General features: G+C 48.4%; 1 protein-coding gene across 1 annotated transcript in view; it reads left to right on the forward strand.

Annotated features, from left to right (window-relative positions):
* ATAD3A (ATPase family AAA domain containing 3A) overlaps nt 1–18,818 on the forward strand; it is a 42,997-nt gene extending 24,179 nt beyond the window's left edge. Inside the window, exons 12-16 of the mRNA XM_083628721.1 lie at nt 2,887–2,938; nt 3,265–3,335; nt 8,783–8,950; nt 10,786–10,894; nt 18,455–18,818. Coding sequence (XP_083484847.1) covers nt 2,887–2,938; nt 3,265–3,335; nt 8,783–8,950; nt 10,786–10,894; nt 18,455–18,622 — 568 coding nt within the window. The 3' untranslated portion in view covers nt 18,623–18,818. The remainder of the gene's footprint in view (nt 1–2,886; nt 2,939–3,264; nt 3,336–8,782; nt 8,951–10,785; nt 10,895–18,454) is intronic.
* The last annotated feature ends 1,747 nt before the right edge of the window (nt 18,819–20,565 follow it).

The raw sequence follows: 20,565 nt of genomic DNA on the forward strand, positions 1-20,565 counted from the left end.
CCCCCTTGCTGCCCCTGCTTTGCATCCTGAGTGTTTTTGCCCAGCTGGGTTGCGTCCTTGAACTCTGATCCTGGCTCTCCCTTGTCTGGACAGAGGATAGAGAGGGACATAGAATTGTAGCATCAGAAGGGACCCTGAGGGTCATCTAGTCCAACCCCTGCAATGCAGGAATGTGCAACTGTCCCATGAAGGGGATTGAACCTGCAACCTTGGTGTTTCCAGCACCACGCTCTAACCAGCTGAGCTATCCATTTGGCTGCGTACGTGGGAACATAGGAAGCTGCCTTACACCAGGGGCCAGCAAACCTTTTTTGGAGGGGGCTGGTTCACCGTCACCCAGACCTAGTGGCGGGCCAGACTGCGCGCATGGGAGCGCAGCGGAGGGGGCTTCTCTCTCCCCCCATGCCTACCACCTCCGCCGCTCTGCCTGCAGTTGGGAGCCGGTGTCAGTGCCTCTCCTTTTCGGGCCAGCTTTCCCGGGTGCCAGGCGTGGGGCAAACAGGTGCGCCAAGCTCCAGCCCACAGCGCAGCCATGGGGAATGGCAGGCGGCGAGGCTTCCTATCAAAGCCCAGCCCCCTTCCTCCGCAGGGCAGGGAGAAACCAGGAAGAGGGAGGGAGCAGACGCCACCACGGGGAGGGAGGGAGGGGGGAAATTGCAAAAAATGGTGCCCAATTATTATTTTTTTAATGCTGATTGCACCAATCCAAGTGGCAATTGCAGAACCGTCTGTGGGTTGGATCCAGAGGGCAACTGGGCCAGATTCGGCCCGCGGGCCTCAGTTTGCCGACCCGACCCCTGCCTTACACCGAGTCAGACCAATGGTCCATCTAGCTTGGTTCTGTCTACACTGACTGGCAGCAACTGTCCAGAGTTTCAGGCAGAGAGTCTCTCCCAGCCCCACCTGGAGATACTGTTTGGGATTGAACTCGGACTCTTCTGCGCACGCAGCGGATGCACTGCCCCTGAGCCACGGCACTTCCCCGAAACTTAAAGCCTACTGTGCAGAGGTTAAGTTGACCTTCTTGGCCCCGCCCACCTTTGCCTCTGGCCCCGCCTGCTGCTCGCATGCAGCCATCAGGTTGAAAGAGGTTCTACAGTCCTCCTGTTGTGGTGCCCAGCATGTTCTCTACAATACAGTGGTACCTCGGGTTACATACGCTTCAGGTTACATACGCTTCAGGTTACAGGCTCTGCTAACCCAGAAATATTGCTTCAGGTTAAGAACTTTGCTTCAGGATGAGAACAGAAATTGTGCTCCGGCGGCATGGCGGCAGTGGGAGGCCCCATTAGCTAAAGTGGTGCTTCAGGTTAAGAACAGTTTCAGGTTAAGAACGGACCTCCGGAACGAATTAAGTACTTAACCCAAGGTACCACTGTAAAGAGAAAGCAAATACCTTCCACAGTGATGGTGCTGTTTTGCTCTTCGTCTCTTCCCCCCTGCACCTCTAAGCGTCTCCCAGAGACCCATTAAAACCGAATAAGAGGAACTGGGGGTCCGGCGCTGTGTGCCTATGCCGTCCTATTTTGTGGGGGGTGCCAAAGGAGGGAGGTTCGGGGATGGCGCTGAGCGTGGCTAATTGATGATGTATGTGTCCCTTGATTGGCTCCGACAGACATTCGCTCCCTTTGTCCAAACTGATACGCAGGCACATTCATCACCAGAATGTTTCTATTTTCCACCTTTTTCTTTCCTTAAAAAGAAAGGGGGGGGAGAGACAGAGAATGGAAAGCCACCCATGAAATGAAATATTTAGAGCACTGCAAAACAAACTTCCTTTTGCAGAGGGTTTTTCGTGGCCCACCTTTTTGTGGGGGGAAACGGCAAGAAAAGCTGAAATGCTGCATGTGTTTAAAAATGCATTGGCGGTCCATGTTAAATTATTCACCGGCCGGGGGGGGGGGGGGAGAGAGAAAGCCAGCAGAATTGCAGATCCCAGAATGTGACAAAGCAGCCTCTCATAGCTCCCTGAGTGACTTTTGGAACCCTCCTCCCCTGTGGTGCTTTACAAGCCAAACCCTAGAGCTATGGGTGTTTTCATGCTATTCCATCCTTAAGGAGTCTTTTTAAAAATAAAAAAAGCATTGTGGTTTGTATGCCAGGGAGCATAGTAACACAGAAAAACATATCCATGGTTTTATCAGTCTAGTTCACACCTGGCCATTGGACATGCTGGCTGATGGGAGGAGTTGTTTTTGGATTACAACTCCCATCATCCATACCTGTCAGATGCTGATGAGAGGAGCTGTTGCTACTGTTGTAGTCGCTTTATTTATTTATTTCAATTGTTTCCGTGCATTGTTGTTGTTGTTGCTGCTGCTGCTGCTGCTGCTGTTATTCAATCTCAAAAGCTGTTGACAACCCAGTTTAAAGCACCAAGTTAAAAAATTGCACAATAGCAGATCGAAACCTTAACAGATGAAGCTTGCGTGTATAATGTACCTTTAAAGCAGCGTAATGGATAAGAAAGCAAAATTCTCTCTTAGACCGTATCATGGATAAAAATCGAAGGCTTTCATGCAGTCCTCAGAGCTGCCCCATGGAAATTAGCGAACCTAAGTTACTCATGTGTGTGTTAAATTTTAACGGGCCTACTCTGAGTAGGACTGACTAACGTAGGTCACAACCCAAAAGCAATAGATGCCACAAAACCTACTCTGAGCAGATGCGTTGAAATGAATGAACTTGTCTAACTTAGGTCCTCCGGTGGGCATGCTCCGAGAAGCTCTTGGTTAGGCACAATCCTATATTTGTTCTTTTTTTACACCAAAGCGTCTTGGGTGAATTTTGGATTGGTGATGGCCCAACTCTGCAAGGATGGTGGGCCCATTTGCTTGACCCACTGCTCCTGCCAAGCTCACCCAGGTTATTCATTTTCTTTAACAGCCTCTTGTTGTTTGTGGACGAAGCTGATGCGTTCCTGCGGAAGAGGTCGACGGCAAGTACTTCACACTCCCTTCTCTCTCTTGCATGTTGTACGCATGCTATCGTTTAGTTTTTACTGAGTATTTATAAACCGCTTTTCGTGGAATGTTTCGCAATCGTAGAGTGGGGAACCACGAAATAAAATAATTAAAATATGGCTATACAGAAAACACACACACATATTTAGTTAGTTTTGTTATTCTCTGCTTGGGATTGTGGAATATTCCGTGAAAAGCAGGTTATAAATACTTGATAATAACAAACTGAAGGAGTATGTGTTTTCTGTATTTTTATATTTTAATGCATGGTTAATTTAATTGTGATTTCTCCTCCTTGCAGGAAAAAATCAGCGAAGACCTACGAGCCACGTTGAATGCCTTCCTGCACAGGACGGGGCAGCACAGCAACAAGTAAGATTCAGGGGAAACATAAGAGCCATCTTCCAGTGTCTGAAGGTGTGTCATGCAGAAGATGAAACAGACTCTTTGGGTTGTGTCCCAACATTTGTCCTACTCAGATTAGATCCATAGACTTGCAAGGTCGCCTTACCTTCCATATACAGTGGTACCTCGGGTTACATACGCTTCAGGTTACATACACTTCAGGTTACAGACTCCACTAACCCAGAAATAGTGCTTCAGGTTAAGAACTTTGCTTCAGGATGAGAACAGAAATCGGGCCCCGGCGGCGCAGCAGCAGCAGGAGGCCCCATTAGCTAAAGTGGCGCTTCAGGTTAAGAACAGTTTTAGGTTAAGTACGGACCTCTGGAACAAATTAAGTACTTAACCCGAGGTACCACTGTATAGCTCCACCCACTTTTGCCTCTGGCTCCGCCCATGTGGCCCCTGGAAGGTTGTCAAGAATGGAATCTGGCCCTCAGGCTGAACAACGTTTCCCCCATACCATAGACATATGCATTACTCTTGGATTTTGAGCCTTCGCTGGGCATAGCCAACCCATTTTGTTTTAAAATAAATAAATGATGAAATGGGATATTATCTCAGCGTTGCTTTCCACTGCAGAATTCCTTATTGCCCGCAGGCCTGTCTAATTATACATTTGGCTTCACTCTAGTTATCCTGTTTTGATGGTTCTACTCCCCCCCCCCCACACACACACAAAAAGCAAATTTGATTGGTGCATATCTTCATTTAGGGAATAGTTCTGGGTTCCCTCTTAAAAAAACAATGTTCTGCAGAGCCTGTAAGGAATTGACTCCAGTCACTCAACGCCACAGTAACGTATGCGAATCCACCAATAATGAGCCCCCCGGGAGACAGTTAACTGGCAATTCTGCCTTCTGTCAGGAAAATGTGTGCTTTTAAGTAGCCAATTTTACGCTTCTAGCAAACCCTTCAGGAACGCCGAGTCCTGGACGCTCAGAGTTACTGTTTCCAAGAGTAACTGGTTGGGTCCAAGATGGCTGCCCTCTCATCCTCTTCCAAAATGCCTGCCAGTTCTCCTATTCAGAGTGCCCCCAGAAGCGCAAACGGGAGACGCCTCTCACTCAAGCTTTTTTATGCTTCTGAAGTTTGGTTAAGGTAAAAAGGTAGGACGGTTAAGTCCAGTCAGAGGCAGCTATGGGGTTGCGGCGCTCAGCTCGCTTTTAGGCCAAGGGAGCCAACGTTTGTCCACAGACAGCTTTCCGGGTCATGTGGCCAGCATGACTAAACCGTTTCTGGCACAATGGGACACCGTGATGGAAACCAGAGCATGCGGAAATGCCATTAACCTTCCCGCCGCAGTGGTACCTATTTATCTACTTGCACTGGTGTGCTTTCAAACTGCTAGATTGGCAGATTTGGTTAAACCACCACTTGACCCCTGTAATTCTTGTTTTTGTTTTGCTCTGTGCATTTTTACTTTCTTTGAGGAGTGAATCTGAGGTGGTCTGGGGAACCTATATGAATTTTAAACGTGATAGAGAGATTCGGTCAGAAAAATAGTAGCGTAAGAAGCTGTGTCAGACAGGCTTGTGTACACACCATGTATTTAAAGCACATGACATTCCCCACCCCCAAGGATCCTGGGAACTGTAGTTTGTTAAGAGTGCTAGGAATTGTAGCTCTGTGAGGCATAAACTACAATTCCCAGGGTTCTTTGGGGTTGGGAGTCATGTGCTTTAAATGTACGGTTGTATACGCCTCCCTAGTCAGACATGGTCCATCTAGCTCAGTATTGTTCTTCCCTCTCAGATGTTGTTGGACTCCAACTCCCATCAGCCCCAGCCAGCATGGCCAACAGTCAAGGATGATGGGAATTGTAGTCTAGTGACATCTAGAGTTGGAGAAAGCCAGTCTATGTTGATAGGCAGCATCTCTCTAGAGTTTGTGGTCAGGGTCTTCCTCAGCCCTGCATGGGGATTTGAACCCTGATCCACGGCCCTCCTGGTACCTGCTGTTCAAACCAGCCACTCTGAGGTTCTTCATTTCAGGGCCTGCGCTAGGAGTGTGCTAAATGTGAAGCGAAACAGCTCCAGGACAGTCTAAATAGTTTTCTTGCTCTTATGCTTTGCCTTAGACTGGAAACATTAAATAATAATACTACAGATTTCTGCTTATTTTGGTTGGGAGGGGAAAGGGAGGATGTTTCCAGTTTGTACCAAATGTGCACATCCCTAATAAGCTATTTATTTATTGGCCGCTGTATAAGCCAAGCTATATTTGTGTCCATCTTGCCACGGATTAAATGGAACAAAATTTACAGTAAATCAGTATAATGCAGTTTATACACCTTATAATACGCCTTGTAAAATAAGGTATCACTATAAAAAGGCAGAGGAGAAGGAGATTTTTGTCGGGTTAAAGCCATTGAAATGAAAGGAGGAGAAATAAAAACTCAACAGAGCTGCCTTTGGACTGTAATAATGCTTCTTGCTTGCCTTGTTTGTTTGTATGTGAGTGTGTGTGTGTGTGTGTGTGTTCTCTTCCACTCCAAGTAGACTCCTTGAAGCTAATGCATACGACTAACATAGAAATATTAATTTTGTCTGCTTTGAGTAGAACTTAGCTGGATGCAGCACTAAGCTTTCTGCACGAGTTGTGCATCGGGAAGGGTCAAGTCCATGGCACTACCAACTTTTGGCTCTGCCCTTGCCCAGCCCTGTTATGTGGCCCCCACAATGTTGCCCAGAGGGGAATGTGGCCCTCGGGCTGGAGAAAAAAAATTTCCCTACCCCTGAAATAAATAAATACCTTCTGGGGTTTATTGTCATTATCAGAAATAGTCTGTTAAATATTGTGCAAGTTAAAAGGATTTTATTTAAATACCGTATTTTTCCGTGTACAAGACAATGCCCCCCCCATTTTCTTAGTCAAAAATTGGGGGGTCGTCTTATATGCAGATTTATACGGTAATTCTTGGGTGAGCTGGCAGCTCCTGAGTCACTTGAGTGCCAGAACAACTTTTTTTTGGCGATTTTCAAAAGAAAGAAGAAGCGATTTGGGGCGATTTCCTCCAAAAGCTGAACAACTTTAAAATACTGATTTCTTAATTTTGGGGTCCCCAAAGTAGGGGTCACCATATACGTGGGGTCGTGTTATACACGGAAAAATACGGTAACAGGTAAGAAATTGCCCCCTTTTTTGCCATTGTTGTCTGGGAAAGCATTTAGGGTCGTTGTGTCTGTCCCTCTGGGATCTTGTCAGGGCTGCATAGCCGCAAGCCAGGAATGGGGAAATCAAGAAAAGTAGCCGGTTTCCGAATGAATGTGGAGATGGTGGCACCCCCCTGGCCTCCCCCCCCTCCCCTCCTGCTGACCCCAGGGGGGCCATCTCGGAACAGATGGCGAGAGTGTCGCCGCCAGCGCCCATTAGGAAAACAGGCTGATTCAAATCATAATGCGCCATTAAATCAGGGCTTATTGTCAGTCGGCAAGAGAGAGGGCCGGAGGGGGTTGCGGGCAGAAGAGAGGCGGCAGGCGCTGGCTGTGAAGCAAAAGGATGCTTAAAGCAGTGCGTGAAGTTTTGGGAAGGAGCTGGGAGAGTTTTCAGAGAAGTAAAGGAGGCAAGAGGCAGAAGAGGGTGTGCCTTAGTCTGCGGTGCTAAACACAGAAGTCCTGGGAAGTGAGACCCATGGGATATAAAATAATGAGTAGATAGGCATAGGATTGCTGCTTTTAAGCTTCACCAGCATATACTCATTCTGTGTGTGTGTGTGTGTGTGCGCGCACACACACGTTTTTTTGGGGGGGGGGAACCACTTTGAGGGGTTTTTTTTACCTGATACGTATCCAGAGGTACCACTGTATGTGACTATATAAATTCTTTTTAAATGTGATTCAACATACCGTATTTTTCGCACCATAGGGTGCACTGGACCATAGGGCACACCTAGTTTTGGGAGGCGGAAAACAAGAAAAAATTATTCTGAACCCCAGAAGCCAGAACAGCAAGAGGGATCTGGCTTCTGGGATACCGTGTGGCTGTTCTGGCTTCTGGGGTAACCGCGCCAAGCCTCTTCAGGGCAGCGGGATGAAGGCTCCCCCTGCCCGAAGAAGCTGCACACAGCTAAGACAGAAGCCAGGCCAGGCGCATCGCTGAAGGTGCACTGCGCCTTCTCTCTCTCCGCGCAGCGCCCCTCCTTCACAGGAGAGGTGCTTCGCAGAGAGGGAGAAGGCGCAGCACCCTTCAGCGAAGCTGGAGAAGGAACAGAAGAAGACCCTTCTGTTCCTCCTCGGGCTTCGCTGGACAGACGCGTCGCTGCGAAGCGGGAGAAGGAACAGGAGACCCTTCTGTTCCTCCTCCGGCTTCGCTGGACAGGCGCGTCACCGCGAAGCCAAGGAGCCTGCATTCGCTCCATAGGACGCACACACATTTCCCCTTCATTTTTGGAGGGGAAAAAGTCGTCCTATAGAGCGAAAAATACGGTATATCAAAATATATCATTCTATAGACCAACATGTCATATAAACGAAACATATTATGAGAAATTAAAGTCCAGCAGATTCATCAGGAAATACAATCTATTCAGTTCTTATATTGGCAATATCCATGGTGTGGAATTCTTATATCAATCTTGTAGTGTTCCACGTCAAGATGCTTTTAAGAATTCTAGCGCTCCTTGTCTGCAGGTACTTCGTCTGATTTGTGATGTTACCAGTTTTGTATTTACGTGACAAAGGGTATGGTAGTGTTTTGAATGAGTTTTGGGGGGTTTTTTTACCAGCAAGTGGTGTATAAATTTTATGAAATATATAAAAATACTTTGATTCTGCAGAAAAGCGGAATGTGGTATTTATTGGTTAAGAATGAGGGAGAAATTCGGTTTGATTTGCATTAGTGTGCTGCCAAAACTTTCTGCAGTGGGAGGAGGGTGTGTGTGTGCGCGCGCATTTATTAGGGACTGCCTTTTAAAGGGGGTGGGGGAGGTGCTTCTGAGAGCAGTTTTTGGAAGCCCCTCAAACCCTCTGTTAGACCTTCCTGCAGCCTTATATAATCGAGGGGACAGGCACTTCCCAGAGCAGTTCGCTGCAGCCGCATGAATTGCATCCTGACATTTTTATGCCTCTATGAAGATGTTATGGGTTGTACCCAACCAAGTCCCATTGAAATCAGTGGACCTAAGTCCGTGAACTTCAGTGGATCTCATCTGAGTACGGCTGGCATTGGATACAAGCCTACACACACAATGCGTGCCTTTCTGTATTGAACAAATGAGCATTGAATGATTTTATGGTGTTTGGGGGATGCGCACTTGATCACTGGTACAGTCCCTCGAAGTATTCCCACCCTCCCTGCGTGCACAACTCTGTTTGACATGGAAGGGGTTGCGCATGTGGAGAGTGAATCCCAATAGAACTGCCTTGCTTTATAAGAGAGGGGAGAAATGATGGTTCTCCTCTCCTCTGTCTCCCCAGGTTCATGCTCGTCTTAGCCAGCAACCAACCGGAGCAGTTTGACTGGGCCATCAATGACCGGATAGACGAAATGGTTAATTTTAAGCTTCCAGAGCTGGAAGAGAGAGAGCGTCTGGTCCGGATGTATTTTGACAAGCACGTCCTGAAGCCGGCCACTGAGGGAAAGCAGTCAGTATATTTATTTATTTTTAATTAATTACCATATTTTTCCGTGTATAAGACTAGGGTTTTCCCCCCTTAAAAATAATGTCAAAAATTAGGCGTCTTATACATCTCCCCCCCTTTTTCTTAAATCTGAGTACCTCGAGTTACAAACGCCTCAGGTTACAAACGCTTCAGGTTACAAACTCCGCTAACCTGGAAGAGTTACCTCAGGTTAAGAACTTTGCTTCAGGATGAGAACGGAAATCGTGTGCTGGCGGCGCAGCGGCAGCAAGAGGCCCCATTAGCTAAAGTGGTGCCTCTAGTTAAGAACAGTTTCAGGTTAAGAACGGACCTCCGGAACGAATTAAGTTCATAACTAGAGGTACCACTGTATTGGCATGAAGTCAGGACAGGGTAGGTGAGCAAAAGGGAACGACAGCAGTGGCTACGGAGCAGCATTTTGTCACAGGCCTAGCTTTGAAGGTTGGCTAATGTTACTACTGGGCCCTGCTGCTCCCAGATATATCCTATTTGGGTTATGAAATCTGTTGAGAACATGAGTCACTTGTCATCGTTTGCAACTGAATAGCGGAAGCAGAATTGACAAGAGGATTCCCCCTGTATCGGGCAAAGATCTCTTGCAACAGGGAGCGCATCTTAAACCTTTTCCAGTCCACTTCTTTCAAGATCCCGCAGGAGTGGGAGGAGGGGTTGCCTTGTCAAGCTCGTCTCCTGCAATCGCTTGGTCTACCCAGGCAGATTTTCATTTGTACAGGGCCGGAGTCGGCTTGGCATCAACCGTCCCTGTCTGGGTAGCTACAGCCTCTTGTGGGAGCAAATTCCATCGTTCTAACTCTGCATGAAGAAGAACTTACTTTTGTCTGCCCTATATCAAAAAGCAATATGATAAAATAGAGTTCCCCATGAATTCAGCTGGAGGACAGCTGCTTGGCATGCAGAAGGTTCCGGACTCAAACCCCAGCCGCATCCCCAGGAGAGCTGCTCCCATCCAGTATAGGCAATACCTAGGAAGGTGGACCAGTGAGCCTGAGTTGGTATAAAGCTTCTTCACGGTTCCTCTTTTGTTAATCCTCACAACAGCCCTTAAGGCGAGTCAGTCTGAGGGAATGACGAGCCAAGTCGTCGCAGACTGAGCAGGGGTTTGAACGTGGATCCTAACCGAACTGCTTCACTGGCTAGCAAATCATATACCCGTACTTTTCGCCCCACAGGGCGCACCGGCCCATAGGGCGCACCTAGTTTTTTTTGGGGGGGGGGAATAAAGAAAAAGTCGCGCCGGGCTCCCAAGGCTTGCGGAGAGCTTCCTGAAGCCTGGAGAGTGAGAGGGGTCGTTGCGCACCGACCCCTCTCGCTCTCCAGGCTTCAGTGAAAGCCTGCATTCGCCCCATAGGACGCACACACATTTCCCCTTCATTTTGGAGGGGGGAAAGTGCGTCCTATGGGGCGAAAAATATGGTAATAGTTTTATTTACTGGATAAAGGGTTGCATCCAGCGCTGGCCCTACTCAAGAGTGCTTTCATAAATTAAAGTGATTTAATTTTGCCCATTAATTTCAGCGGGTGAACTCTTTTGATGGGTACGTAGTTGAATACAACTTATAAACCTTAGACCGGGGTTTTCCAAACTTTGGTCTCCAGCTGTTTTGGGACTACAATTCCTATCATCCCTGACCACTGGTCCAGCTAGCTAAGGATGGTGGGAGTTGTAGTCCAAAAACAGCTGGGTACCCAGGTTTGGGAAACACCGCCTTAGACCCTACCTACGGTGTTTCCCGGCAGCTTGCAATAAATATAACATGGCAGTGTTGATGCGAACTGGTGTGCTTTTTCCTGTCCAGGCGTCTGAAGCTCGCCCAGTTTGACTATGGGAAGAAGTGTTCAGAGATCGCCAAGCTGACCGAAGGCATGTCTGGCCGAGAGATCTCTCAGCTCGCCGTGGCCTGGCAGGTAAGTCCAGCATCCTATGAGAGAGCCGGTCCTTCGACCGCAGTCTTGCCTGCTCAGACCAGTCTGCTTGGTTTCAGCTAGCTCTGGCTGAGCTCAGCACTGGGGAACCTTTGGCCCTCTAGATGTTGCTGAACATGCTCTTTCTTCCCTGTAACCATAACCCCACATACACCTGGGATCAGGGGAAATTGCTTCTGGTAGTCCACTTCGCAAAATCATTGTGATGATGGAATGGAGTGGGGATACCTGGGTTCACTGCCTTGACCTTGGAGGAAAAGCAGAATATAATTGCAGTAAATGCATGGATTCAACACAGGAATGGGCTAAGCACAGAGACCGACATCCAGGCAGCTTTGCTTTTTTGTTGTTGCTAGCTCTTGTTGCCTGGACGGAGACTAGAGACAGGAGTATTTACCGTATTTTTCACCCCATAGGATGCACCGGCCCATAGGATGCACCTAGTTTTTTGGGGGGGAAATAATGAAAAAAAAAATTATTTCCCCCCCAGGTGCTTCCCCCGCCCGAGCTTCCCCCGACCCCAGCCCCCAGAACAGGCTGCTATTTGCAAGCCGTGGGAGAGCTGCGAGAAGTCGCGCAGCTCTCCATGGCTAGTGGAGGGCTGCGCGAAGCCCGAAGCTTGGGGCGTGCTGAGCTCAGCGCGCCCCAAGCTTCTGGGTGCAGGCAAGCTCTCCGCTAGCCGTGGGAGAGCTGCGTCTCCCACGGCTAGTGGATAGCTTCCTGAAGCCTGGAGAGCGAGAGGGGTCAGTGCGCACCGACCCCCCTCGCTCTCCAGGCTTCAGCGAAAGCCTGCATTCGCCCCATAGGACGCACACACATTTCCCCTTCATTTTTGGAGGGGGAAAAGTGTGTCCTATAGGGCGAAAATACGGTATTTATTTTATTTTGCTGTTTATTAAATTTGTATACCACCCTTCACCCATAGATCTCAGGGCTGCTCGCACAGAAAAACACAATGTGAAAAAAGCACAAAATACATGATCAAAACAAACCCATAGCTTTCACCCCACCTCCTCCTACAACACATTTAAAAGGGTATCGGGTGTTAAGCAGCAAAAGGCCTGGTTGAAGAGTAACGTTTCCGCCTGGCGCCTGTAGAACCCCGGTAAGACTGACGAAAACGTTCCATGCAGTTTATAAATACGTTTTGAAAAATAAAGCAAGCCTTAGGCGGGGCTGGGCTGCCACACCTCGTCCAAAATATTGCAGGTTTTCTGTTTGAGAGTTCTGTAAGGTGTGCGAGCTTGCAAATTTGCTGTGTGCAAGCTTCAGTTGGTCTTTTTAAAAAAGAAAGAAAACACTGCCTTGGCGCATCCAGCCCCTTGGGACCGATTAAGGCAGCCGCAATAAAATTGCCCATTGACTCCTTTTTCCAAAGAGCCTCAGGTTGCGTAATGCCTCCTGAAAACTCTGCTTTCCATCTCTTGTCGTATGCTGAAGACAGCACCTTTTTACGCTGGGCTTAGACATGTGAGAGAGGAGTTTGTGTATATCTATATTCTTTATTTTTAATATTTTGTTATTAGTTTGCAAATTATTATGGAACCACAGGGGCAAGTAAACAATAACAAAAATTCACCATGGATATAATGATGGGGCATACCAATGTACCTGAACCTATTAAATAATAACACCCAAAATAAGACCAGAGCAACCATATTATCTCTAAAAACAAATCCCCACCAATCTGGATATTTATTTATTTCATTCATATCCTGCCTTTTTTCGTCCAAGGAGCTCATGGTGGTTCTCCCCCTCCTCATTTAATCCCCACAACAACCCTGTGAGGTAGGTTAGACTGAGAGAGACGGTGGGTTCAGGCTGTACTTTCAAGTTAATGGTATAATTTGTGTGTTTTATGTTGTAGGTCACTTAGAGATTTTTAAAATATTAAGTGGTTTACAACAATTACGAAATATCAGCAAAAAAAGGACAATGTGGCCCAGATAAAACTGTATAATTAATTTTGAAAAATACATTAATAAAACAGCAGCTTAAACTTCAGTAAATAAGACATGACACTACAACATTTAGCATTCTCCCGGGGCAAATTTGTTTTTAAATAACTGCTTGTGTTGTCGGGGGTCAAACACCAGCCACCCCACAGATACGCACAGAGCTTGTGAGATTTCACACGCTTTCAAGCAAAACTTTGCAGTCGTAAGGACTGCTTTTGGAAAGAAGAGAGAGCTGACATGTTCTACAAGTTCATTTCTTTGCCCAGTGTTACATTATGTTACATTGCAAGAGAGGGAGCACTTGTGAGATTTCACATGCTTTCAAGCAGTCATAAGGACTGTGAATGTAGTTTTGAATAGAAAAGAGAGCTGAAACTCTTCGTAAGTGCAATTTTGTGGAGTTTTCGCTTCTATGGAATTGCAACACACACAGCTGACTAGTGCTGAGATGAAATCCCTCCCAAATTCATCTCCCCATTCACAACCGTGGGGAGAATGGGGTACTATTGGTGGTGGCGGGGAGCTCGCAAAGAGTTTCTTGTGTGGTGACAGGAATACTTGCCGCCAATGGGGGTGTCACTGGCAGTAGTGTTGTTATCCTCGGGGGGGGGGGGACAGCCAGCCATCGTCAGGAACTGTGGCAATTATATATATATAATTTTGGGGCACCCCTTAAGAACCTAAGACGAGCAGAACCTGAGCACCATGGCACTTTTTGAGGGGTTGTTGTTGTTTAGTCGTTTAGTCATGTCCGACTCTTCGTGGCCCCATGGACCAGAGCACGCCAGGCACTCCTGTCTTCCACTGTCTCCCGCAGTTTGGTCAGACTCATGTTTGTAGTTTCAAGAACACTGTCCAACCATCTCGTCCTCTGTCGTCCCCTTCTCCTTGTGCCCTCCATCTTTCCCAACATCAGGGTCTTTTCCAGGGAGTCTTCTCTTCTCATGAGGTGGCCAAAGTATTGGAGCCTCAGCTTCAGGATCTGTCCTTTTGAAGGGAGGGGAGCCTAAATCCATAGGGGGAGGGAAATCAACCCCTGAAATTTGGTCTTAACCCCAACCCATAAGGTGCTGGGTTGGGGAGCCTAAGCCCTCCAGACATTGAGGGACTACAAAGCCCATCATCCCCGCCTTTTGGGTCCAGGCACATCTCGAGGGCCACAGGTTCCCCCAGCCCTTCATCCTAGGCCTAGCTAGGGATTGAATTTAGAGGGGGAACCAAGGCTGTTCTTTGCCTCTTCTGAGAACGCTGGACATTGACGCCCGCCAGCTTATGACGCGATTGGGTGGCGCAGAGTGACTTTGTCACCTTCCCAGGTCCTTTTCCCTCCTTGTGAGCGTGCTTGCGTTTCCTGATCTTGACAAACAGCAGCTGTGGCGAGCCAGGTGCGGCTGTGCGCATCCTTCAAACAGCCTTGACGCAAGTGGATGCCTCGTGGAAGGTGTTTTAGAATTCCTTCCCCCGCCTCAGTCTCTCTCTCTCTCTCTCTCACTTCCTGCCTGCCTGCCTGCCTGCCTTGGTCTGCTTCCGACAGCCTTGGGGCGGGGAAGGAAGGGCACTGCGGTGCTTTAAAAGAAAAGAGTCTAACCAGGAATGAAAGTTCACAACCTGTTTTTTTAGCCAGCACCTCAGGACAGCGAAAGCCACGATTTCTGCCTCCTGGAGCCAAACGATTTAATGAAGCAATTTCTCAAGCCTTCCCTTGGTCAGAGCACCTTCAGTATAATCCCAAAGGGGGGGGGGAGGCTTAATTGCTGCTAACGACTGCTGCTTAATTCACCTCCAATTCGTATTTTCAATTACTTTGCCTCGCCACCATCCACACTGCAGCATTCTCTCTCCCCGCCTCATTTTGCAGGCTTAGAAAACCTCTCTGGCAGACTACAGTTCAGTCCTACTCTCAACCGATGTAGGATCATAAAAGGGCAGCCAGAATTCTCAAGGGACGGGGCAGAACTTCTGTACGTTGCAGCATCTGGGAATTTTTAGTTTACAGAAAAGGCAAGTGATGTGAAATAAGTTCACTGAAATATGCATATTATGGAGAAATTGGTAGGGTAAAGTTTTTCTTCCTCTCTCATAATGCTAGACCTCATGGCCATCCAACGAAGCTGAACTTTGGGATGAAATAAAGCAACTTATCTATGCATCCCATGGTAGGGTTACCATATGTCCTCTTTTTACCGGATACGTCCTCTTTTTCATGAGTGTAGAGTCATCACAGCGATCCATAGTTAAAAGTAGAAGTTGGCAGATGTGTCCTCTTTTTTTGCTCTTCAAAATATGGCAACCCTACCAGTTAAACTATGTAAGTTTTCTGTGGAGGTTTTCCATAGGCATCTCAGCCACTTTGAGGACAGCGGATTAGGTGAGACATTGGGCTGATCCAACAGGTTCTTTTTATGTTTATGTTCTTTGGCAACTAGGGACGTGGGTGGTGCTGTGTTCTAAACCACAGAGCCTAGGACTTGCCAATCGGAAGGTCGGCAGTTCAAATCCCCACGGTGGGGTGAGCTCCCGTTGCTCGGTCCCTGCTCCTGCCAACCTAGCAGTTCGAAAGCACGTCAAAGTGCAAGTAGATAAATAGGTACCGCTCCAGCAGGAAGGTAAACGGCGTTTCCGTGCGCTGCTCTGGTTCGCCAGAAGCGGCTTAGTCATGCTGGCCACATGACCCGGAAGCTGTACACCGGCTCCCTCGGCCAGTAAAGCGAAATGAGCGCCGCAACCCCAGAGTCGGCCACGTCTGGACCTAATGGTCAGGGGTCCCTTTAACCCTTACCTTGACCTCTTTGGCAACTAATTCCTACTCAGAGTAAGCCCATACGAAACAAAGGAACATGACAGACTTGGGTCCATTGATTGCAGGCAATCTGCTCTAAGCAGGGGCTTAGTTTGAGGCAACCCATTGAAACGGATTGATTTCAATGGATCTGCTTTGAGCAGGACTTAACTGGGTACTGTGCCCGCCCATCAAAGCTGGCCCATGGAAAGGGTTGAAAGAGACATGGATGGGTGGCACAGCAGAGCTAGTTCCCTGCTGTGAACCCTCGGGGGGGCGGGGGGCTGCTGATAAAAACGTGCATTGGATGTTGCCGTTGTTTCATTGCACGACGTGTCAACAAGACCAGGAAATCTCGTATGATTTATTTATTATTCCTTTTTTCTATTCCGCCCTCCCTCCCAGAGGAGCCCTGTGCGGGGAAGGCTCAGAGTGTTCAAACAATGCAATTTTAAAATAAAAAGTTAATTTAAAACATTTCAGAACCATTTAGAACCGTTTGACACACGTCAAACGCATCTTAAGAAAGCTGCCGCGTGCCTTCACAGTTGCACCATTACAAAGTTGCTCTGTACGGTATTTTGCAATACCTTTTCCAGATACCTGCCCATGGGAAACCCACAAGCAGGACCTGGGCAGAGCAGCAGCTCTCCCCTCCTGCCACGCTGACTTTGCTTCTTCCTCCACCATGGGCAATATTTCTGAATATCAGTTACCAAAAGTCACAAGTGGGGAGAGTGGCTTTTGCACTCAAGCAGGCTTCCCATTAGTATCTGGTTGGTTAGATGAGCTGATGGCCTCATCCAACAGGCTTCTTGCTGCTCAATTTGCATACTTCATGCAGGCCTAAATGTTCTGCAGTTGCAGAATATCTCTCTCTCGCATACATAGTGCAGAATGATGTTCTTTGGGGAAAACTTTTACTCATGGAAGAGCGGTGGTTGAGGAATTGGAAGCCAATGGGGCTATTGTTCTGTGTTCCCACAGTTCCTCTGTGCCACACAAAATCCAGCTTCCTGAAAACACAGCTTTTATGGTTGTTTCTAAGTTTCTAGCCCTCATTATTAGGAAGATAGAAGTAGAAGGGAGGGGAGTGTGGAAATGACAGGATAAGAAGTCCCAGAGCCTTTTTATCTCAGTGAGAAGTCCAGCCTGGTGAGTGGTGCGGTGTTTGCATCTTAAAAAACGGTGAAAAAGCCCGGTGTGTTCAATTTCAAGGAGTTAAAGCTCCTCCTGGAAGGGGTATCTGCTTTCACCCACTCCTTTCCTGACAGTCGGGGCCCCAGGCAGGTCTATTTTTAGAAAGTCATTGAGAGAACCAGCCAAGCGTGCATCGCACGGCCCCAGCTGGAGTCTTCACAATAAAAATTTGCAGGCGGTCTGGCCGGGGGGGATGAAGGTTGCACCCTTGTGCACACACGCCCTGCAAAAAACACAAAACACAGCAAATGGAAAGCACTCGGCGCCCATTGAACAAACACTGGATCCTTCCTGGAGCTGAGCCCCGTCTCGCCAGGGAGCACCTACATTTTGCAGCTCCATTAGTGACGGCACCTGGGCAAGCTTTGAGCATGCCAAGCCACCAGTGGCTGCCTGCCCCGGGCATCTTGTGTTGTGAAGTGCTTTTTCAAGGCAGCGGCTCCCAAGCATCATTCAGCTGTCACTCCTCTAGCTGACAAACTTAAGATGTAGAATTCTACAAAATGTTGCATTGCAGAGTGCCTGTAGCCCAGGTTCCCCCTGGCCACACCCTCTCATGGGCTACTCCATTCCATTCTTCCCTCTCCCAGGCTACTTCGTTCCATTCCTCCCCCCCTCTCCCAGGCTACTCCATTCCATTCCTCCCCCCTCTCCCAGGCTACTCCATTCCATTCCTCCTCCCTCTCCCAGGCTACTCTATTCCATTCCTCCTTCCTCTCCCAGGCTACGCCATGTCATTCCTTCCCCCCTCTCCCAGGCTACTCCATTCCATTCCTTCCCCCCTCTCCCAGGCTACTCCATTCCATTCCTCCTCCCTCTCCCAGGCTACTCCATTCCATTCCTCCCTCTCCCAGGCTACGCCAGTCCATGCTTCCCCCCTCCCCCAGGCTACTCCATTCCATTCCTCCCTAGTTTTCTCAGATTTTTTTCCTCCCCCCCCCCAACAGTTGGTATGAATGTCAAGCCCGCTGAATGCCTACGGACCTCAAAGGGATTTTTCTGGGGTTCCCACCCTTTAAGGCTCTCTTTGAAAAATGGTTTCAATTTGTACTTCTCCAAACCACCTCCCGCTTGCGTTTCATCTACACCAGGATCCATACACTTGAGGAGGAGTTCGCTGTTAGTGTGCTGCAGAGTGGGAAGTGGTTTTCAGCCTGAGAGCCACATGCCAGTGGTGGGAGGGGCCAGAGGGAAATGTGGGCGGAGCAATGGATGTAAATGTTGCCTTTGTGCACTGCGCAACTCGAACCCCTCTCTCCATCTGGCATCCAGGCAAGCAAGAGTCGCAAGGATACATTTTAGAGAGGCATGAACACTCAAGGGAGCGTGCAAAAGCTAGGCCACTGTGGGGTGCGGCCTGCGGAAGAGATCCGAGGGCCAGACTGAGAAGCCCGCAGGGCCACCCCCCTGCTCTGTGTTGGGGGAATGGCAGCTTTGCAAGTCAGCAGTGAAGGATCCTGGGACAGAAATGAGGCTCACTTAAAAGCGGGGCTGTCGAAGAACCAATTTATCCATGCCATGCAGAAAAGGGTTTTTTTTCCACCTTGCGGTGCCATTCAAGGAATGACCAAACCAGGTTTATTTCCCTCTCCTTCTCCTCTTCAGGCCGCAGCGTATGCCTCCGAGGACGGTGTCCTCACGGAAGCCATGATCGACGCCCGGGTGGCCGATGCCGTTCAGCAACACAAGCAGAAGATGGAGTGGTTAAAAGCTGAGGGGGTGGAGCCGGGCAAGAGCCAACCGTTGCCTCTCACGATGGGGAAGGGCCTATGAGGAAGCTTTGGGGGCGGGAGAGGGAAGGACAGGAGAGAATGGGGAGGACGCAACAGACCATTGCGACGTGTGGAGCAAAAGATGCTGGGGAAACCGACTCTCGCCTTGCAGCCGCGGTCCACCTGGAATCATGTCGAAAGTGAACACAACGTCGCGCTGGTGAAAGGGAGGGCCAATCTTTGGAGTCTGCTTTCTTGGTGTGTGTGTGTGTGTGTGTGTGTGTGTGTGTGTGTGTATATATATATATATACACACATATATATACACACACACACACCCCCCCACACACACACCTCAGGGTGACACCTTGAATAACCATGTGCGTGTATGTGTGTGTATCAACCAATACATTAAAAAAAAAGAGTTCTTTTTGCCAAACGGCACCCCACCTCAGCACCTTGTACTTCTGTGTATCTGTTTCTTTTGAACACGACCCTCATGAACCATCTTAAACAGTCTTGGTTTAGATTCTGCTTGGGAAACAAAAGAGGCATTTTCACTCAGTAGATTTTTATTTTTATCTGTCTTTTCGTTGTAGATTAAGTCTTGGAGGAAATTCATGGAGCCACAGCAGCTAGATTTCTCCCTCCTCTGTTGGAGGCAGTAAATAGAAGACATCTGAAGGCAGCCCTGTTTAGGGAAGCTTTTCATGTTTGATGCAATACTGTATTTTAATATTTTGTTGGAAGCCGCCCAGAGTGGCTGGGGAAGCCCAGACAGATGGGCGGGGTATAAATAATAATAATAATAATATATTATTATTATTATTATTATTATTATTATTATTATTATTATTATTATTATTTATTATTTACCTCTGAATGCCAGTTGCATTCAGAGATCAGCTTTCGTGTCCTGTATGAGAGCTTTCTGTTTGGGGCATCTAGCTGGCCACTGTAAGTGCTGGACTAGAAAGGACACTGGCCTGATCTAGCAGGGCTTTTCTTCTGTTCTTCGCTTTCTAGCCAGGAGCCCTGGATGCAAACCAGCCAAAGTGGCCACACAGTTAATCTAGCTCAGTTTTATTTACAACTGGCAGGATTTTCCAGCCCTACTTAAGAGGCCTTGTGATTCCGCTTGGGGCCTTCTGCACACGGATTTGCAGCTCCCTCCCCCCAAATTTTAGGATCGCAGCACCACTACGTAGGAAGCAACCTTCTGCCGGGTCAGACGCTTGTTCCCAGTAGCTCAGCATTACCTACGCTGACTGGCAGCACTTACCTGGAGATCCTGGGGGAGTTGAACCTGGGACCTTTTTTTCTTTTGCATGAAAGCTGTGGCTTGTACAGTGGTACCTCTGGTTGCGAACTGGATCCGTTCCGGAGCCCCATTCGCATCCTGAGCAGAGCGCAACCTGCGTCTGCGCGGGTCGCGATTTACCGCTTCTGCGCATGCTCATGACATCATTTTGAGCGTCTGCACATGCGCAAGCAGTGAAACCCGGAAGTAACCTGTTCCGTTACTTCCGGGTCGCCTCGGAACGCAAGCTGAAAAAACTCAGCCTGAAGTGTCTAACCCAAGGTATGACTGTATTCTGGGACACGGGTGGCGCTGTGGGTTAAACCACAGAGCCTAGGACTTGCCAATCAGAAGGTCGGCGGTTCGAATCCCCATGATGGGGTGAGCTCCCGTTGTTCGGTCCCTGCTCCTGCCAACCTAGCAGTTGGAAAGCACGTCAAAGTGCAAGTAGATAAATAGGAACTGCTCCGGCGGGAAGGTAAACGGAGTTTCTGTGCGCTGCTCTGGTTTGCCAAAAATGGCTCAGTCATGCTGGCCACATGACCCGGAAGCTGTACACCGGCCCCCTCGGCCAGTAAAGCGAGATGAGCACCGCAATCCCAGAGCCGGCCACGACTGGACTTAATGGTCAGGGGTCCCTTTACCTTTACCTTATGACTGTATTATGAAGCTGTCATACCAGTTCAGACCACCTAGCTCAGTAT

Source organism: Podarcis filfolensis, assembly GCF_964270895.1.
Source record: "Podarcis filfolensis genome assembly, chromosome: 8".
Lineage (NCBI taxonomy): Eukaryota > Metazoa > Chordata > Lepidosauria > Squamata > Lacertidae > Podarcis > Podarcis filfolensis.